Source organism: Camelina sativa, chromosome 20 (genome assembly GCF_030686135.1).
Source record: "Camelina sativa cultivar CO46 ecotype springtype chromosome 20, ASM3068613v1".
Lineage (NCBI taxonomy): Eukaryota > Viridiplantae > Streptophyta > Magnoliopsida > Brassicales > Brassicaceae > Camelina > Camelina sativa.
This window is the reverse complement of record NC_141899.1, coordinates 6,289,591-6,310,588: the sequence shown is the minus strand read 5'-3', so window position 1 is coordinate 6,310,588 and position 20,998 is coordinate 6,289,591. Positions and strand designations below refer to the sequence as shown.

Here is a 20,998-nt window from a genome sequence, read left to right as displayed (position 1 = left end):
TAATTTTTCTCATAGATATGATTTTAATCAACATCCTTACAAATAGGAATAGATCATTAATTAATTATCTAACTGATCCTTACATATATAACTGAGTTGATACAGTACATATCACTACTTCGGCTCAGGTGATATTATTTAGGTGATAAAATATGTTGATCAAGATTAAATATTACTTTTCCGCTCTAATATATATATATATTGTTAAAGATTGTATATTTAAAAAAAAATATGAAGAACATATGTGAAAAATATTCAAAAGACAAAAGTCATCATATAGCAGAAGCAACAACTTATCAAATAAAAATGTCACAAAATATATATACCAATATACGATTTCAGGCACACTGTTGCAGTATATTTGCTCATCAACTGATACTTACAAAAAAGAAAAAAAAAAAAAGAAATTAACCAGATGGAATATAGCCTAAACTCTAACTTTAAAAGCTCATCCCTATTATAGTAAAAGAGAAGTACAACTTACACAACGGACAAAAATACCCCTGACGCCAACAACTAAAAACATCAGTGAGAAGGTTAAAAGTGACTTTAGTGTTAGTTCAATCGGGTTTTATTAAAAAACAAACCCGAAATTTCAAAATCGGATATACTTGACAAAAGGTGGGCTTTATCTGGGTTTCATAGACTTTTATGGGCTCCAAACATCTATAAAGAATATAAAAAACATGTAAAAACGACATTAGTTGGGTTTCCATATAATAATTTACCTCTATATCACGAATAATAACCCTGAAATTTTGCAAAAAGAAATCTCATATAAAAAATATCGCAAAAACAAAGCCACTCATTACGCTAAACAATCTCTTCAATATACTAAAAAGATACTAATCCGGGTTGCAAATTTGCAAGCTATCCATAACTGCTTTTTATATTCCCTAATTCGAATAATAGAGAAAAAGTATAATTAATTACACCTATAAACAATAGCTTGACTCACGGTAATTGGATATTTGATGAATATCCCCTAAAATATACGAACAATATTTTACCTAATTGTTCATAAGTAATTCCTCCCTATAAATATAATTGTAGTATCAAAAGGTCCAATACACCATACCTTACCAATACAAAGCCGTCCGCAGATTGATACACCGCCAACTCAACATCAATCTTCCTCCAAAACTTTTGTGCTACAATCTGGTAAGATATGATTAGCCGTGTTTGAGTTAACATTTTCAAATAAATAAAACAGCTTGAATTTCAATAACGTAAATCTGAAACTGTTGTATATGAATTTTCACAGGTTCAGAGAATGTCTATAATGGATCTAATTTGAATAGTAATGTTTGTACCGGACCCTATACTCAATCTTCTGGTGCCATGTTCGCAAGAGCCAAAAACAGACTAAATGCTTTTAGAAGAGATAATGTTTCCAGTAAAGAACAAACGACTGTCAAGAAGAAAGCAAATTGTGAGTATAACTCACCAAAACCAATTACTTGGTTAACTATACTTATTTGATTAGTGTTCTTTTACTAATATTGGGATTTATGCAGATCATGATGATCATTCAGCATATGTGTTTGATCGGTCTTCTAGCATATTATCTCAGTCATCAGATGATAATGCCGATATGCAACTAAGAAATTTAGAAGAGGAATTTAATGAGACTATTTGGAGTAACTCATCTGATGGTATAGGTTTTACTATCCTAACAATAAAATAGTAATAAAATGTAAACATATTTGATGATCATGTAAACTGTAAAATGCAGATGAATCTATCTATGATGAGGAGCAGTCTTATTATTTGACTAGCAGCGATGAAGATATCCCGAATGCGTACATCTCTCATGATGATGAAGCATTTGACTTATGTGAAATGGAGGTCTCAATAACAGAGAAGACACCAGCTACGACTAAAGGAAGAATTAATCAAAAACACAATGGCAAAACAGGTACTATAAGACATTATTGATTATGCTAATTTGGGAAGTTAATATAACCAGATCAATTCAAACTGTTCAATTTTGCAGAATACTTTGACCATGGTGACCCATTAGATATTGTAACTCTGTAGATTATAAACTAACCTTCCTGTTTCTCCTTTCCAAACATAGACTCTATTGTAATATACTGGACTGCATGAAAGTACATCTCATTTGATTTCCTGCAGTTTTGTGTAAATCAAATTAAGCAACACGTTTAGATTCTTCCAAATAAAACAATGAAACATGTTTTAGGAAAACCACTACTTATCTTATGGATACTATGATGTCTTCATATATATCCTTCGGTTTGATTGTCTATTCATCAACATATACTGCATAAAATGTAAAATATGTCAAGTAATCATATACAAAATACTGTAAATATATACAACTATACAAGTATTTTTTTTGGCTACACAATTATGTTTTTCAAATATAAGATCGATTTTTTTGGATTCATATAGGGTAAGAGGTCCTATGTAATCGAAAAATATAAAGAAAATCAACTGAGAATATAAAACAACTTACCAATCCAATTGAGTTGATTAATTGATCCGGGAAAGTATGTGGGCGAAACTGAATCAATCCGATTGACACTTTTATCAACCCCATAAACCCACCGAATTGCTTTAGAGTAATTGGTTGTGTAAACATGTCGGATTTAACAGCTCTACGAAAAAGATTTGGAAGATTGTTAGATTTGGGATCTTTGGTTGATCGAATGGAAAAATGAAGAGGAAACGATGAAAGATGTTTTCTTTGATCGAAGAAATGTTGTAAAATCGATTCATTTTCCTGTTATCAAGATAGAGGTTTTTTTTTAGAAAAAGGTTATCCTAAAAAGCCAACGTAGCCCACATCAAAAATTTCTGGAAAACTAAACGGAGACCCAATTTTTTAGGTGTATCAATAAAAACATATTGCCCAATTTATGTTACTCAAAAATTATAACATATTTTGGAAAACCACTATTAAAAGTCATATACATACACTATTAAAAACCACTTTTGTACTTAAAATTACTTATATATAATATGATCAACACATTTATATATAATATGGTCAGCACATTCAGGGTATACATTCAGCATGTATAGTGATGCCTAGAAAAATAAATACATAGTAGTATTATGTACATATTAATTTTTATAAACAAAAACTTTTAAAATAATATTCGGCAACCACGTCGTAAGTATATTATTATTTCATTCTATTTATATTTCGTCTCATTACATATTTCACTAACCAGTTTCTTAGAATTGTATATTAAACAGATAGCATAACATCTTATATATTTTTATCTACTCTAACTACACTAAAACAATCCCCCGCGCTGTAACGCGGGTCCGATCCTAGTTAATTAGTAATTACAGTGTTGAAAAAAAACTCATTAATTACAGTATTACTAAGAGACATCCCATGTAACTTTTTTCATAAAACTATAGTATAATAATAAAAGTATTGTTATATATTTTTGAAAACGTTATTGTTTGAGAGAGTATTTACTTTTAATATTGTAATTGTTTGGTAAATTTACATATTTTTTTAGATACTAATTATTTTAGAATGTTACAATATTTTAATTTGTCTGCTGCTTATTACAGTTTTAATTATTGTTAATTATATTTGCATCATTATTTTGTGAAATATTTTGAAGTAGTGATTATAATATTGTAGTTGTGAGCAAATAAAATTTATTAATTTATCAACCACATAAATTTAGTTTTACCAACCTGCCGTTGTGGAATATTAAATACACATTTTTTCTTCATAGATTTAGTAATATATATTCATTAAAAAAAACAAATTATGCATATACAATTCTACATATTTATTAATCATATATATATTATATGATAATTTAAAACAATTTGTAAATGAAAAAGATAGATAATAGGAGAATCATAATTTAAAACCTTAACCAAATATTTCAAATATAGTTATTAAAAATAATCATATTATATACTTCAATATAAAATGATAATTCAAATTAATTTGTAAATGAAATAAAACAAAAACAATAAGAGAATCATAATTCAAATTCTTAACAAAATCCAAATATAATTATTAAAAATAATCATATTGTATACTTAGATATAAAATCTTAGTTTTTTTTTTTAAATTCTGATTGGTTTACATTTTTTTAAAGTTAGTTAGTAATTTTCGTCTATAACTATTTAGTGAGAGAATGTAACTTTTTAAAAACTAATAATTATTTCAAAGATTTTATTAGTCTAATATTTTAGTTACATATTTAAATAATTATTAGTTTATATATTTGGAACATTAAACACACATTTTTTTCTTCATAGATTGAGTAATATATCTTCATTTTCAAAATTCAAATGACAACATATGCAGAAAAAAATATACATATTTATTAATCAGATGTATTATATGATAATTAAAAAAAATTGTAAATAAAATAAAAGAAAGATAGTAGGAGAATTATAATTTAAAATCTTAACAAATCTTCTAAATATAGTTATTAAAAATAGTTATATTATATACTTAGATATAAAAAATGATAATTCAAAACAATTTGTAAATGAAATAAAAGTAAAGATTATAGGATAATCATTATATAAAATCTTAACAAAATCTTTCAAATATAGTTATTAAAAATGATCATATTGTATGATTAGATATAAAATGAAAATTCAAATTAAAACAACATGTAAATGAAATAAAAGAAAGATAATAGGATATTCATTATTTAAAATTTTGACAAAATCTTTCAAATATAGTTATTAAAAATAATCATATTGTATATTTGGATATAAAATCTTAGTTTTTAAATTCTGATTGCTTTTACAAAAAAATTTTAAACTAATAATTATTTCAAATTTTTTATTAGTCTAATGTTTAAATTACATATTTAACTTTACTGAAATATTAAATATTTGTCTTAATTCAGCTCTCACTGTTCTTTCTTCTTGATTCAGCTCTCACTTCAAAGATCCGAGTTATTTGTTTCGTATATCTTTCTCTCTATTCTCTCTGAAAGTGAGTCGCTTTGTGATACAGCCTCCGTTGGGCTCCCAATCTCTCTTAAATCTTTTTGGCTCAGAATTATTAATATTCTCTATAACCAATAACGTCAAATTTAGTCTCAGTTCAATGTCGATTCAAGTTTAAACTTAAACTGTAATGCCTCTTTATCCATGAATTCATTCTCCTTTGGTAAAGAAGGAATTACATTATCAATCAGTGGTTTAAATAATTTTTACTTCTGCTCAGGAATATGAATGTTTATTCTCATAGATTAAAAAAAAATAATCTCTGAAGTCTGACATGTGAATTTTATTCAAAAGATCATCATAGCAGAAGTAAGTTTTTTTCCAAAACAAAGTAAATCAATCAATCAGCTTATAGATTAAAAAAAAAACTATATACAATTTGGCTCTCATTAAAGTATAATTTTATCTTTCATACTTAAGTTTTAATCAGAATAGCGTATACTGCCAATTAGGCAAAGTAATCACAGAGCCCATAAAACAAAAAAACCAAAAAAATTGAAGATTGAAAAAAAACAAAACTATAAAAGAGAGATCAGAGGTGGTTAAAAAGTCTCGGTCACGGTTAATCTGAAACACGGACCAATATGTTATTCATCACTTCTCTCTTATATATCTATATATCTCTAATCCTAATTGTAATAGATCAAAAACGAAATCTAAAGATAAAGAGAAACAAAAAAAAAGTTAAGATCGATCATCAGAGACTTAAATACTAAGAATCATATAGATTATCTCCTTCATATTGTTGCAGTATTTGCTCATCACCTGATCTCACCCACTACTACGAAACCAAAAGAACAAAAACACGAATCTAAAAACTAATAAAAACACAGAAGGGAGAAAAAAAAGATGTATGAACAAGAACTTAGATCGACGACGATGATGTCTGTAGCTGTAATGTTTATCTCCTCTTTTTATATATATATTTCTTTGGGGTTCGCTGAAAGAAAACCCTAATTTACCTAAACGAATATTGTTAATGGGCCTTTTTACTAAACCCATTATAATATTTAAGGCCCAGAAAAAAGGAATAACTCAATAACACATTATTATTTTGTTTGGTGCGGCTGATTGATTTTTACAGAAAAACAAAGAAGAAAGGTGCCGGGGGAGGGCTAATTCATTCCGTCGTTGTTTCTTCTTCTTCTTCCTTCTTCCTTCTTCCTCCTTATTCGACTTTCTCAGTCGTAGCAGCAAAAAAAAAAAAAAAAAAATTTCTCTCTTTCATTAATTCTGATTTCAACTCTATTTTCATCGGAATTCCTCTTCGGGGTTTGTGGAATTTTTAAGTTTCGCCGGAATTTGATCGGAACTGTTTCTTCTCGATTCTGCTCTGAGAGATCTGAGTGATTCATAGAGTCGTATCTCTGGGGAAATCTGGAGCGCGACTAAGTAGGTTTCATTAACTTCATCTGAATTCTCCTTTCTTTTTGTGTTTCTCAGTAATGGAGTTTCTAATTTGGGATTTATGGGTTTACCTTCTCTGTTTTTATTCACTTGAGATTTTCGAAGTTTTTTTTTGTACCTAATTGATGATCTTTCGTGATTTTTTTTTTGTTTTCTTTTTTCACTTTCAGGTAGCAATGAAGCGGATTAGGGATGATCTTTACGCAACCGGGTCTCAATTCAAACGTCCTTCGGGCTCTTCTCGTGGCGAATCGTGAGTTCCCTTTTTTTTCACCGACTTTGAAATTCAAGTCGACACATTATGTTTTTTGATTCCCTTTCAAAAAAAAAAAAAAAGTCTTTGAATTTTCTAGGTGAAAGTGATCAAGTTTACTAATCTTGATTTGTGAGGTTTGTGAACTTTCTTATTACTTGCTGTAAGAAGAAACTTAATTTTTCATCCCATGCAATTTTCTGACATTTAGATCAGGGGAGTCTAGTTTTTGGTTCAAGACTATCTTAAACACTTTTTATTGATTTCTGGGTTCTTTGAATGAAATGTACCAAGTGATTTAGAGCTTGTTTTGGCGCAGATATGGGCAATCTCCAGTACCTGGAAACGGTGGAACTGGAGGAGGGAGCATTGCTGACGGCGAAGTTAGCAATCAGAAATTGACAACCGATGATGCTTTGACCTACTTAAAGGAAGTTAAGGAGATGTTTCAAGATCAAAGGGACAAATATGATACGTTCCTTGAGGTTATGAAAGACTTTAAGGCACAAAGGTTTGATCTTTCTTTCCTATTAAGATTGAATTTTTTTTTTTGTCTGATGCATCTAGAATCATTCTTCATCTTGCATTTTACAGGACCGATACATCTGGTGTGATTGCACGAGTCAAGGAGTTGTTTAAGGGGCATAACAATTTGATTTTTGGGTTTAATACGTTTTTGCCCAAGGGGTTTGAAATAACACTTGATGAAGAAGAAGAAGAGCCTCCACCTAGGAAAACTGTTGAATTTGAAGAAGCCATCAGTTTTGTAAATAAAATTAAGGTCAAAGGAGGAATTTTTTTCGTATGTTGTTTATCATTTTAGGTGCCCTTACACCTAGTGTCTCATTGTATCTGTCTCTTTCTCATCACTGCAGAAACGGTTCCAGCACGATGAACTTGTCTATAGGTCTTTCCTGGACATCTTAAATATGTATCGGAAGGATAATAAGGACATCACTGAGGTGTACAATGAGGTAATGCCGCACTGAAGTGACTATATCTCTCCTATACTGTCACATTAAATTTTCTCTATATTTTTTTAGCTCTAATATCTGTTTGTTAGGTTTCTACTCTTTTTGAGGACCACTCGGATTTGCTTGAAGAGTTTACTAGGTTTTTGCCAGACTCATTGGCCCCTCATACAGCAGCCCAGTTACTCCGGAGTCAGGCCCAACGGTATGATGACCGAAGATCTGGCCCTCCTCTTGTGCGTAGAATGTTTATGGACAAGGTATGGTATTGGTTACATTTTTTCCTGGTTCTGTTATTGTTTTCATGTCTCTCTTTTCTGTGCTGATACGTTTTCCATCATCAGGATCGTCGACGAGAAAGGGTTGTTGCTTCTTGGGGTGACCGTGATCATAGTGTTGACCGTTCTGACCTTAATGATGATAAAGCAACGGTTAAAATGCACAGAGATCAGAGGAAACGTATTGATAAGGATAATAGAGAAAGGAGAAGCCGTGATTTCGAAGATGGAGAAGCAGAGCAAGATAACTTGCAACATTTTTCAGAGAAAAGGAAGTCATCTCGAAAAGCTGAGGGTTTTGAAGCTTATTCTGGTCCTGCTTCGAATTCTGAGAAAAACAATCTAAAAAGTAAGCGACTTTTAGTTATATGTAGAACCAACAACTTTTCTGTTATTAAGGCTCCAAAATTTCAGTGCTCTATAGAGGAAAGTAATGACATGCACATGCTAAAACATCTCTAAACTATCAGTCTATCATCATGTCCAATATATAAGTTGATGGATTGAGTTAAATTATGTGGATAGTATAAAATGTTGATTTTCTAGTCAACAGATATGTTCTGGTGCATCTGGTCTTTTCTTTTTCTTCTGATACTTACAATATGATTTGTTTTGTACGTACTTTCATTGTGTTAGGCATGTGCAACCAAGCATTTGTGTTTTGTGAGAAAGTCAAGGAGAGATTATGCAGTCAAGAGGATTACCAGTCATTCTTGAGGTGTCTCAATATATTTAGCAAGGGAATTATCCAAAAGAAAGATCTGCAGAATTTGGTAGGTCTACAAATAGCTTTGGTGTTGACGTTGATTTTCTCTTAACGCCACTCTCTTTCATTTTTTAGGTTTCAGATCTACTTGGAAAATTCCCTGATCTCATGGATGAGTTCAATCAGTTCTTCGAACGTTGTGAGAGTATTGGTATTTATGATTGCCTACTGTCTTTTTACTAACTAGGTTATCTAGCTGTTTCTGATCATCATCCTTTTTGCAGATGGTTTCCAGCACCTCGCTGGTGTTATGAGCAAAAGTATGCAACTGTGTCTTGTCTTCTTGTCTACACGTATGCATATCTCTTCTACGTTATAGGGGATTACTAACTCTGCTTGTTACACTTGCTGCAGAATCACTTAGCAGTGAAGAACAAGTATCTAGGTCAGTTAAGGGGGAGGAAAAAGAAAGAGAACACAAACGCGACCTTGAGGCTGCTAAGGAAAAGGAGCGATCCAAGGACAAGTACATGGGGAAATCTATTCAAGAGCTTGATCTATCTGATTGTGAGCGTTGCACTCCTAGCTACCGGCTTCTCCCTCCAGATGTAATAAGATTTTCAGAGTTCTATATTGCATCTGTGGCATTTGAAATGTACTTACTATTATACCTCATTTGCAGTATCCGACACCGTCGGTGCGCCACAGACAAAAATCAGGAGCTGCTGTGTTAAATGATCACTGGGTTTCTGTCACTTCAGGAAGTGAAGACTACTCTTTCAAACACATGCGCAGAAACCAGTATGAAGAAAGCTTGTTTAGATGTGAAGATGATAGGTATGTTTACAAGAAGTAGTACTCTTATGATAGCTTTGTAGTCTTAAGTAATTTGTATGTTATAATTGTTGTTTACTTGTTTTCTGATACAGATTTGAGTTAGATATGTTGTTGGAATCTGTGGGATCTGCTGCCAAAAGTACAGAAGAATTGTTGAATATCATCATTGAGAAGAAAATAAGTTTAGAGGGCTCCTTCCGGATTGAAGACCACTTATCAGGTCTGTAGGCGTTTATTTCTCTGGGACTTTTAGTAATTATAGTTCTCGCCTTTCCATCTCTCTTCCCTTATCTTTGAGCCCTCATATCTTTGTCTTACACTTGCCATTTTCTTATTGACTTACTACAGCCCTTAATTTAAGGTGCATAGAGAGGCTTTATGGTGACCATGGTCTTGACGTGACAGACATGATACGTAAGAATCCAGCCTCTGCTCTTCCTGTAATTCTAACTCGATTGAAGCAGAAACAAGATGAATGGACAAAATGCCGGGAAGGTTTTAATGTTGTCTGGGCGGATGTGTATGCGAAAAACCATTACAAATCACTTGATCACCGGAGCTTCTATTTTAAGCAGCAAGATTCCAAGAACTTGAGTGCAAAAGGCAAGTAAACTCTTGGAACGTGTTCAGTGTATATAAGTAACCAATACGATTCTTCTTATCGCATACATTCATCTGTCATGTCTATTCCTGCATTTATTTATGTGTTCTCATAAACTTTTTATTTAATCCTTGGTTGAATTTCAGCGCTGGTGTCTGAAATCAAGGACCTGAAAGAGAAGTCTCAAAAAGAAGATGATGTTCTTCTGTCTATATCTGCTGGTTACAGACAACCAATAATTACTCAACTCGAGTACGAATATATCGACAGAACTATTCATGAAGATCTGTTCAAGTTAGTCCAATTTTCGTGTGAGGAGATATGTTCTTCAAAAGAGCAGATCGGTAAAGTTCTGAGGCTCTGGGCTAATTTCGTGGAGCTGATGCTTGGTGTTCCATCCAGGGCCAAGGGGTCAGATTCTGTTGAAGTAGTTGTAGAAACCAAGCATCACAGTGCATTTACAAGCAAGGCGGCTAATGTGAGTTCTGACGCGATAGGTTTGGTTTCCAGGAAACTAAACTTGGCTGCTAATGGAGATGAGCATGCTTCATCTGGGGTCTCCAAAAATGGCAGGACTGGTTTGTTGAATAAGGATTCTTCAGGGAAAGAACTTCGTAAGGATGGTGATCCTGCTAATAAAGATGTTGCCACCTGTGCTGAAAACCCCCAAAAAGATCAAGAAATTGGAAATGGAGCTGATAAAGGATCTGGAGATGTTGATGAAAGAGTAGCGACGTCATGTGCAGCTGTCCCAAGTGCGGTAGAAAACAATAATGGCAAAGTCAGAAGCGGAGACTCGTCAGGTATCTTCAGGATTGAACTTCAAACCTTTTTCTTCAGTTTGTGTGCAATACCTACCTTAACGTGTCTTGCGCTTTACATACCTACCTTAACGTGTCTTGCGCTTTACTTTTATTTTCAATGTTCAGAGGGCATTTTATCCAAACCAAGTGAAGCTATAGATAAAGTTGATACCATTCAACGTACGCAGGTACTGTATGCAGTTTCACACTTGTACTATATGTTCGTAATTGTCTATTCTGCTTGTTTTGGACTCTTCTGACCATTCTCTTTGTTCCTGGCCATTTCTCTAGGGAGACGCTATTGGCAGAACTATAGTTTCAGCAAATGGAGTGCAGTCAGATGCTTCTAAAGCCAACAGTAATTATGATGAATCTGGTGGTCCAGCCAAAATTGAGAAGGAGGAAGGTGAATTATCACCTATTGGTGATTCTGAAGACAACTTTGTTGTTTATGAAGATCATGATGTGAATGCTACTGCCAAACCAGAACATATAGTTGAAGCTGAAGGAGAAAATGATGAGGATGCTGACGGTGAGGATGGTGATGATGCTTCAGAAGCTGGTGAGGATGCGTCGGGAACTGAATCTATTGGTGATGAATGTTCACAGGAAGATAATGGCGTGGAGGAAGAGGGTGAGCATGATGAGATTGATGGTAAAGCTGAAAGTGAAGGAGAGGCAGAGGGAATGGAGTCACATCTTATAGAAGAAGACAAAGGGTTGTTTCCATCATCAGAACGAGTTCTATTATCCGTTAAGCCTCTTTCAAAGCATGTTGCTGCAGCGGCGTTGCTTGATGAGAGAAACAAAGAATGCAGAGTTTTCTACGCGAATGAAGACTTTTATGTTCTTTTCAGGCTTCATCGAGTAAGTGCAATCGTTTCTTATGATATGATTTCTCAGATTGAAGTCTGAAAACATGTTTTACCTTGAAAAGGTTTAGTAATTATTTTTAACTGGGTTTGGATTTCCACAGTTCCTGTACGAGAGAATTTTGTCTGCAAAAAGATATTGCACAGGAGGTGAAACGAAACTGAGAAACACGAAAGATAAAAATTCACCAGATCATTATGCAAGGTAGATATCTTAACCTATGGATTTAGATATAGAATTGGTCCACTGCTTATGTTACTATGCAAGTTCTTTATTCAGTTCAATAAAAAAGAACTCATAAACTCGTATTTGTATGTTCTGCAGGTTTATGAATGCTCTGTTTAGTCTGCTTAATGGCTCAACTGATAATTCCAAGTTTGAGGATGAATGCCGAGCTATTATTGGAAACCAGTCATATGTTTTATTCACCCTGGAGAAACTGATATACAAATTGGTTAAACAGGTAATGATCATTTTTACTTTTCAACAATACATTCTTTCTAAAATTCTAACTTCATTTCATCTGTTGCAGCTTCAAGCTGTTGTAGCTGACGATATGGACAATAAGCTTCTTCAGTTGTATGAGTATGAGAATTCCCGGAAACATGGTAGGGTAATTGACTCTGTATATTATGAAAACGCTAGGATCCTCCTTCACGAGGAAAACATATATCGGTTGGAATGTGTAAGAACCCTAAACCAATTCTCAGCTTTCTCCTTCATTATTGAGGAAGAATGCTGACTCATTGAGCCTGAACTTGTTTTTTTTCCTGTGTATTCATATATGCAGTCTTCCTCTCCACCTTGTTTGTCAATCCAGCTTATGGATAACATAACCGAAAAGCCCGAGGCTTCTGCAGTTACCATGGATCCCACTTTTGCAAGTTATTTGAAAAATGAGTTTCTCTCCAACTCATCAGGGAAGAAAGAGCTACAAGACATTGTATTACAAAGGTATGTTGAGTTTCAGTAGCTTTCACACCTTTCACTACCCACATATAATAAATGCAAGTCTTTTATTGTGTGTGTGCAGGAACATCCGTGGATACAGCGGTCTGGATGATCTTGCAGTAGCTTGCAAGGCCATGGAAGGTGTACAAGTAATCAATGGCCTTGAGTGCAAGATGTCTTGCTCTTCCTATAAGGTAACAATAGATACTGATCTTCAACCAAACTACTGAGTTTTCTTGTTTTCAGAATCTAGCTCTTATGTGATTCGCAACATCTCGTGTTGTAGATTTCATATGTTTTGGACACAGAGGATTTCTTCCACAGGAAGAAGAAACAGAAGAAGAGCACGAACTTGTCACTGGATAAATCATCACAAAATAGAATAGAAAGATTCCACAGGTTTCTCTCAGCTTCAATATAACAACAGCAAGAACAGCATAACTTTCATCTTCTCTATTACTTCAACACAACAAGGAAGGTTAAAGTCGGACCAAGTTCTCTCTGCAACTTTCCCAGAGAAAAAAATGTGTCAATATTTTCTCGTTCTATGGAGAAGATCCTCCTTGCACAGTAGTAGTGTGTATTTTCTAATTTTTATCTTGATTTTAGGTGAAAAAAAATGTATGGTTGTAAATATTCTAGCCACATACATTGTTACGGTCTTGGTTTGTATCTACATAAACAGATTCAAAGGAGAGATTCTTCTTCTTCAAAAATATAAATACAATTTTAAACACTTTAATCTCCTCTCTTCAGAATTAATTCCTCATGGAACACTAACTATGTCTCTTCGCAAAGCAAAATTAACCTGTTATGATCAAACCTAACCAGAACTAGCTAACTTTGTCAAAAGCAAGATGGTTCTCCTTAAAGCAAAATCAACCTGTTATGATAAAACATACCAGAACTAGCTAATCTGGTCAAAGCTCTTCAAGATGGTTCCTACCTATGATTCTTCTTGACTCTTAACTGCTGCTTCAAGATTTCTCTCTCTATAGCTTTCTATTCATCCCAATACGAATATCCATGTCCTCTCACAACCCTTCTCACCTCAGGCTGCTTTAGAAAGTTCTCTTCTCTTTCAGATTTTTTCACAATATCTTCTTTATCAAGAACCGATACATTCCCTTTCGAATCTGTTACCCGCTGCTCCGCATACTGTTTTCCTGAAAACCAGCTTTGAATCATATCTTCAACATGTTCATTTGGTCTCATACCCTTTTCCTTCATCTCTTTATAGAACCCATACGCTTCTTCTATTTTACCATTCAAGAACAGTCCATGTATCATCACAATGTATGAGCTAAGGTCCGGACCAACCCCTTTCTCCTTCATCTCATCCCACAACAATAACACACTATCGAAATCTCGCCACCGACATAACTTACGGATCAACATTATGTACGTATCCACAGTTGGTTCACAACCCATCTTTCTCATCTTAGCTAACAGCTCAAAAACCTCTTCTCCTGTTCTTAGAATCCGCATAAAAGCATGGTACGTGCGGATTGTTGGCAAGAGTCCTTTCTCCAACATCTCATCAAAAACCTGTTTAGCCTCTTCGGTTTTTCTAGCCTTGCAAAGAGGTTTGATGAGAGAGTTGTAAGTAACAACATTTGGCTCCATCCCATTCTCCTCTTCCATTTTCTTCATCAAACTCCTAGCCTCGGAGACAAACCTAGCTTTGGCAAGAGAGTGAACCACAGCGTTGTAAACTTTTCTGTCTGGCTCAATACCCTCTTTCTTCATCCGATCGAAAAGTCTGAGAACCTTATTCAAGCTTCCACCTTTCGAGTAGCAAGATATCATGCACGAATAAGACACGACATCGTGTTTAACTCCAACATTTCCCATCTCCAACCAGACTCGTTCAGACTCCCGTGGGCTACCAATCACGTTACACCATCCATTCAGAACAATGTTGAAGCTTTTAACGTCAAACGGATACGTATTCTTATTACAGAAGATCAAATGCTCAGCATCTGAAACGTTCTTGTATCTACAAAGAGCAGAAAGCAAACTCTGAAAATCATCAATCCCCATATAAAGTTTAAACCTTTTGTAGGCGTGGAAAGTGTTAATGGCTTTACCAACATCATGTACAGCACAATACTTCCTAATCATGATCAAAAGCGTCTGTGAGTTAACAAGAGAAGGAGTAAGCTTTCTCATCTCATCAATCAATGTCCAAGCTGTATCAAACTTCCTCATTTTACCAAGAATAGAGATCATAGAGTGATACTCACGAACAGAACGAACATAACCTTGTTGCTTCCCTGCCCAAACAAAGAAAGTAAAAGCAGTTTCCCAATCATTACGAACTTGAGAAAGAACCTCCACCACTGATTCATTCGAAGGCTTCACATCACATTCCTCAAGCTTGTTCCTCAGTTCCTTCCTGTCACTCCCACAATCTTTCAACAGCTTCACAATCACTTTAACATCATCACTTATTATACAACCAAGATCGAGGTCGGTCTCTTCTTCACTTTCATCATTCTGATTAAATCCTACTTGCTCTGAATCAACTTTGGAAGTAGAGAACATAGAACAGAGACTCAAAGAAAGCATACAAGCTATGGGTGGAGGATACAAATGCGGTCGAGCGATACATGTATCGCTAGGATTAAGCAAGACATGACTAGATCTTAAACAATTACCAGCAGGAGCCCTAAAAATCAATAGCCTTGATCTAATCAGAAAGGTTCCTCTCATGCCGACAAAAGAACAGTAACAGCAGCAGACTAAAGTTCTTCACTTTAGCCTAAGTTTTGCAATACCCAATTGATGGTTTATGATGTAAACATAGGAACATCACCGCTTTGAAGCTCGGGAAGAGAGAGAGAGAGAGAGAGACTGTAAAAGAAGAAGAATCAGGAATGAGAGTGCGACGAAGATAGGCGCGTGGCGTGGAATAAAGCTGAGGTTTGTTCATAGTTTTTTTTAACCTGGGCTTACGGTTGAACCGAAAGAACCGAAATTTGCCGACATTTAGCAGTGGTTCGAACCGATCGTCGAATTGATTCGAAATTCCGGATTTCTGTACACGGAACCGATCGGGTTTACGTAAACCGATATTCCGCAGCTATCATACAAAAAAAAAAAAAAAAACTTGAATCAAAGTAATATATTATAAGATATTCAATGTTTCTTCTACTTTTTAATCATACTTTTTAATAATAATTTTCTGTTTTATTTCTTCACTTTAATAGAAATAATTTACATAATATAATTATTTATTTATTTTGTAATTTCATTCTAACTATAATAAACTAAATTATATTTTAATATATAGTTTATTTAAAAAATTTCTTCTAGAACTTGACACACCTGTCACCTAAAGAGTTAACATCTATTTTGCTTTAATTTTTTTATTCATTTGAAGATAAATAATTTACATGAAATTACTAAGTAACTATTTTTTAATTTCTATTCCCTTATTTATACTATTCTAATCATATATCATTTATCAGTATATATATATATATATAATATGTTTATATTAATATATTAAAATCAAATTATTGTGAATTGTAAATATATATAAGTTAGGTTTTGGTCTCACTTATATTGGTATAATTGAATCATTTTCTATATGATTTTTATATATGACTTTATCAATCTTTTCGAAAAACATCTTTAGTTTTCGATTAATCATCTAAATAAATAATAAATAATATTTATTTTCATGATGAATCTAAAAAATATAATAAATAATATGTAAGTTTTCTTACATTTATTGTTAGTGGAAAAACTACTGAATAAACTACTAAAGCTATAAAACCATAATAAGGTAATTTTTCTAAGTTTTGTACAATTTTTAAAAGATACTTGTTTAAAAGAGTATTTAAAATTGGTTTGTCAGTTATTAATATATTAATATAATTATTTTGAAAGATGCTTGCAACCAAAAAGCTCAAAACGTGTTCCAATTTTTTTGCCAGTTTTTCTGACAACAAACATTTATGTGGAGTTGGTCTGCCTAATAATACTCAGCAGTGCTCCATTCTCATGACGTTGAGTCCAAATAAAATACTCTTTTACCTCGTAATGGTGGGTATAAGTGTGGATTACGCATGCATATTCGTGATCTTTCTACGTGATGATGTACGTGATGAAGGTAAGCTGTATCATCTATGTGGGTTATTTGCTAAAACGATGAAACTCTTTTGACAATATTTTGTTTTCCAATTTTACGTCATAGTGTATCCACAGCTTAGGTATCGGGTTAAAGTAGCTCTTTGCTACTTCATCATCAACTATTTGAGGCTAATTACTCTGGAAAATGTTACCAATGTACCGGATTTTGATATGCGACTAGCATATTACAAATGGAAGTTTGGAGCAACTGCTGATGTAGCGTGTGGCATATTGATGAGAACTTTTCTTATGGCACTACTGATCCGCTATACAAGACGCTCCCCAAGAAGCAGCTACCTGTTGCTCATATTTTCTTTCTTCATGGCGACGCTGAGAAGCTCCGTCCAGTTCATGGATCTTTCTCCTCTCTTTTCTTTACTTCCCTTTTCTGTCAGATCCTTGTTTCCCTATGCTATACTCTATATAGATAATAAGAAACCTAGTACGGTTGTGTTGTTGTTTGGTCTAGGCGGAAGTGGCAAAACAGTGCTCTTCAATCGAGTGAGTATTTATTTAGGGTTTGACTTTCTTAACTAGGATATTATCCGCGGTACACCGCGGGACTAAATTATAAATTATTATATTTTAAAATAATAATTTTTAATTTATTTAGTTTTCAAATTTTCAATTAATTAACTTTTTCTCTAATTAATTTAGAATTTTGTTTAGAATTTTTTTTTTCTTCTTACGTTTTATAAAGTTTATAACCTAATTACATTAAATTTGTTATTAGATAAAATATAAAATTCTAGATTTGTTTTGTTCTCTAGAACTAAATAGAGGTATATGCCTATATTAGTGTATATTTTTATATGTATTTAATTTTTTGTTTTTGGAATATTAAGAATGTGTTATAGTATGTGTAATATTTTGTAGTACATATACTAAATAATTTATAAGTTAATTTTCAAAACTATGATTACAAATCTATAGTATATATGAGATAAACTAATAGTTTTAGTGTTGGTTCTATATTCTAAACCCGCCTAGCAACATGTTCAAAGATTTTTAATCCGCAAAAACTCATCATATGAAACCCGTGAAAGTAAAATTTATTTTTAAATACGTAATACAAAATAAATAAAAATCTGTGAATAAAATATCAAATTGAATGGTAAATCTGCTTTTGTTGACCCATTAATCGTTAAACCTGTTTACTTTATCTGGTCCATTTATACTCTTTTTTTGTAACCTCTCCATATTCAGATTTTTTTTTTGTTTTTGTTTTGTTTTTGGAAGTGTAACAAATCATATATATAAAAATGTATTTTTTAATAAAAATTTTAATTTATTATTTCACCAGTCAATCTTATTTAATTTTTTTGGATATAATACATTAATAAATATTACATATAGCCTTAACGACTACAACAATGTAAAACATTCCAGGGAAAAGATCCAAAAAACATTCGTCAGAGAGACCATTGAGGGCGTGGCAACAGTCCTTACCCAAACCTTTAAAGTCTCCTTTACTGGCAGCTTTCACGGCATCGAGACAACCTTGAACTTCCATTATCGATGAGTAGCATCCATTTGGACTTGGTATTGGCGCCTGAGCTTCAGATTGATGACAACAAAGCAATGCTATGATCACAGATAAGAAGAACATGATCTTTACTCTGATCTGTTTCGTTTCCATTTCAGAGTTTTTCTGAAATTGGACAGGATATTTTTTTAGATCTTGTTGTGATGTTTGACTCAGAATTTGAGAGATGGGAATTGTGTTTTAGGGACGTTCTTATAGAAAGATAAGAGAATTTTGGAGAGTCATATATATTTTGTTTTTACTAAAGTTTGACTAGCTAAATAGATATATTACCATAAGTCTCAATACAGAAATATTTTAGTAATAAATTTAAAATTTCTTCAGAGATTTATTGGAAATCACATTAATTGAGGTTGACTTTCATAAATTTTATATTGAAAAAATTTATGAAAAGAAAAAAGAGAAAGAAAAAGAATGGTGTATGACTGTATCATACAGTCTGTATGTAGTAGAATTGGTTTCATGAATCCTCAGATGATAACTCTTTCTTGATCATCTTCGAGATCTCCAATATCTAAAAATAAGAAAACTCAAAAAGGCAAAATTAATAGATTTTTCTATATAGAGATTACTTGTGAAACAATCTACTTTTAAAAAATAGAGAGGTTAGCTTACATCAGAGTTGTTGCAGAGAAGCAATGGATGTTGATGAAATGTCCAAAGTGTTTTCTGTAGAAGCTTCACAAGCGAATCAACTTGATCTCCAAGAAGATCAACCTGCAATTTTTTGCATTTTCATCATATGATTCATATAAATACTCACAATTAAGAATGAAATTCACAATCTGTTTTACCTCAGTTTCTGCTTTTTTTAGATTTTCAGACCTAAGAACAAAAGCTGTTCTATAAACTGATTCTTTTCGTCTCAACACTGCTATACAATCTATCGTTGAATCAATCTTTGTCTCCAAGTTTTGCAACCTCGAAAATCAAACAAAAAAATAAGATCACTACTTAAGCTTCATCATAAACTGTTTTTCCAAGAAACCTTTTTTCTACTCACCTGAAAGTTACCATCTTTAACTTCTCTTGAATCTTCAAATCAAAATCATCATACAATAAAGAGATCTTCAAGTAGGCTCTGTTTCCTTCTACCTCAATCATTCTTTTATTGTTTGCTTCAATCTTTTCATGATTCTCCACAGTCTCTGAAACCTCTCTTAGCAACTCTGTTACAACAATCCAATTGAGTTCTTGTTTGAATCCTTCATCTTCACAAAGAATCTCATAATCTTTCTCCCAATTCTTGATCACTACTTCTTCTTCTTCTTCTTTCGCTTTTCTACTGTTTCTGTCCTCATCTGTTATTAAACCTTTGAGCAAAGTCAAGTACGTATATTCCAATATTAACAATCTCATCTCTGCATCTTCTTTCTCCTCTATAGCATTCTCTGAAAACACTGATCTATTCTTCTGCATTTTCATCCAAACATCATCCAAATTGTCATCCACTACCACTTCATGCTCATGATCATACCTACCACCACCATCATCATCAAACATATTTTCCAACAGTTTAGTGTTAAGACTCATCAAGCTATCAAGACCTGCCACAATATCATCAATAGCTCGCTTCGAGCTAGAGCTCTTCTGTCGTTTAACAGACTCGATTTTGGGAGGAGCAAGCTCTTCACTTTTCCTCCTAATGATTGATTCATGACTCTTTATCAACTTAGAAACAGGAAAATTGCTAGAATCTTGTTCTTGTTCTTCTTCATCCTCTTTAGGTTCTTTCTCAACACCAATTTCACAATCTATTGAAGATAATGATGATACTGTTGCTACACATGATCTAGGAGATGAAGATCTAGTGATGATGATCTGTTCAATCTGAGATTCTAAACACTCTACCTCTCTACGAATCGAACTAACTCGTTCTTTAAAACCTGATTCATAATCTCTCACAACCATCATTACCTTCTCCATCTTCTCCTCTAAACCATTCATGAAACCTTTTATCAGTAACGCCATTGAATCTCTCTCTATAGACCATCTCCAACTCTGCTCAATCGGACCTAATTCGGACAAGAATATAGCGTGATGCATCTTGTTGAAAGCAAGATCCATTGTCCCTTTCAAAACATCGATATCAACCCCTGAAGGATCCACTGTTTCTCCTCCCAATGCATCGTACTCTGTCTCAAGCTTTTGTCTAAGATTCATCACTTGCTGATCAACAGAGCTCTTCAGCTCAGAAAACTCATCTTCTTTAATAGAATCTCCAATCTTGTTATGAAATCTCTTCCTCTCAAGATCTTGCAAATGAACCAACTCTGTTTCTTTACTCTCCAACACGTTCCTTAGACTCTCTTGGTTCTCAGAACTCTCCAACAACTGTCTGTCTTTCTCAAGAATAGCTAATTCTGTCTCTAAGAGACGGTGGTGAAGCCTGTCTTTGATCTCTCTTAGATCGCGAACCACTTCCTCGTGGTTACTCTCGAGTTTATCCGTCTCTTGTCTGACGAAACTAAGACAGCTCTCGAGCTGTAACACAGCGAGTTCGTAGAAGATAGAAATGGCGTTGAGACGGAGGAGAAGACCGTGTTTGGTTTTGATCTTTTCATGAGCTTTGTCCATAGCTTGTTGGACAAGTAACATCATTGTCGAATCCGCCATTGAAAACTTCACTTTCCCTTCTACTTCCTTCATTATATCTTTCAT

The 20,998-nt window shown here is 33.4% G+C and overlaps 3 protein-coding genes, 1 long non-coding RNA gene, 3 other non-coding genes and 1 pseudogene across 8 annotated transcripts; 1 reads left to right on the top strand and 7 right to left on the bottom strand.

Annotated features, from left to right (window-relative positions):
- Positions 1-296: 296 nt before the first annotated feature.
- LOC104769743 (uncharacterized) lies at positions 297-2,759 on the bottom strand. Its single transcript, XR_764427.3, has 4 exons — positions 2,480-2,759; positions 2,054-2,283; positions 1,079-1,158; positions 297-666 (listed from the first exon to the last, which is right to left on the bottom strand). It is a non-coding gene; the product is annotated as an uncharacterized LOC104769743 (long non-coding RNA).
- A 2,421-nt stretch (positions 2,760-5,180) lies between these two features.
- LOC147918514 (small nucleolar RNA R64/Z200 family) lies at positions 5,181-5,281 on the bottom strand. The gene has a single exon (XR_015594332.1). It is a non-coding gene; the product is annotated as a small nucleolar RNA R64/Z200 family (small nucleolar RNA).
- A 71-nt stretch (positions 5,282-5,352) lies between these two features.
- LOC147918513 (small nucleolar RNA U54) lies at positions 5,353-5,442 on the bottom strand. Its single transcript, XR_015594321.1, has one exon. It is a non-coding gene; the product is annotated as a small nucleolar RNA U54 (small nucleolar RNA).
- Positions 5,443-5,606: 164 nt separating this feature from the next.
- Positions 5,607-13,393, top strand: LOC104769741 (paired amphipathic helix protein Sin3-like 2). The gene is made up of 23 exons (XM_087504967.1): positions 5,607-6,363; positions 6,549-6,631; positions 6,951-7,142; positions 7,226-7,412; positions 7,507-7,605; positions 7,695-7,862; positions 7,947-8,229; positions 8,517-8,653; positions 8,722-8,797; positions 8,871-8,906; positions 9,001-9,194; positions 9,269-9,423; positions 9,516-9,643; positions 9,772-10,026; positions 10,171-10,827; positions 10,954-11,015; positions 11,119-11,694; positions 11,804-11,904; positions 12,025-12,163; positions 12,233-12,385; positions 12,491-12,654; positions 12,734-12,845; positions 12,938-13,393. The coding sequence occupies exons 2-23, from the start codon at positions 6,555-6,557 to the stop codon at positions 13,070-13,072; spliced, it is 4,086 nt and encodes a 1,361-aa protein (XP_087361093.1). The 5' UTR covers positions 5,607-6,363; positions 6,549-6,554; the 3' UTR covers positions 13,073-13,393.
- On the bottom strand, positions 5,664-5,742 carry LOC147918512 (small nucleolar RNA Z199). The gene has a single exon (XR_015594322.1). It is a non-coding gene; the product is annotated as a small nucleolar RNA Z199 (small nucleolar RNA).
- LOC104769742 (pentatricopeptide repeat-containing protein At5g15010, mitochondrial pseudogene) lies at positions 13,255-15,561 on the bottom strand (annotated as a pseudogene). Its single transcript, XR_015592874.1, has one exon. The product of XR_015592874.1 is annotated as a pentatricopeptide repeat-containing protein At5g15010, mitochondrial pseudogene (transcript).
- Positions 15,562-18,058: 2,497 nt separating this feature from the next.
- Positions 18,059-18,689, bottom strand: LOC104769740 (uncharacterized). The gene has a single exon (XM_010494020.2). The coding sequence runs from the start codon at positions 18,428-18,430 to the stop codon at positions 18,128-18,130; it is 303 nt and encodes a 100-aa protein (XP_010492322.1). The 5' UTR covers positions 18,431-18,689; the 3' UTR covers positions 18,059-18,127.
- On the bottom strand, positions 18,591-20,998 carry LOC104769739 (uncharacterized). The gene is made up of 4 exons (XM_010494019.2): positions 19,341-20,998; positions 19,132-19,258; positions 18,953-19,054; positions 18,591-18,851 (listed from the first exon to the last, which is right to left on the bottom strand). The coding sequence occupies exons 1-4, from the start codon at positions 20,996-20,998 to the stop codon at positions 18,798-18,800; spliced, it is 1,941 nt and encodes a 646-aa protein (XP_010492321.2). The 3' UTR covers positions 18,591-18,797.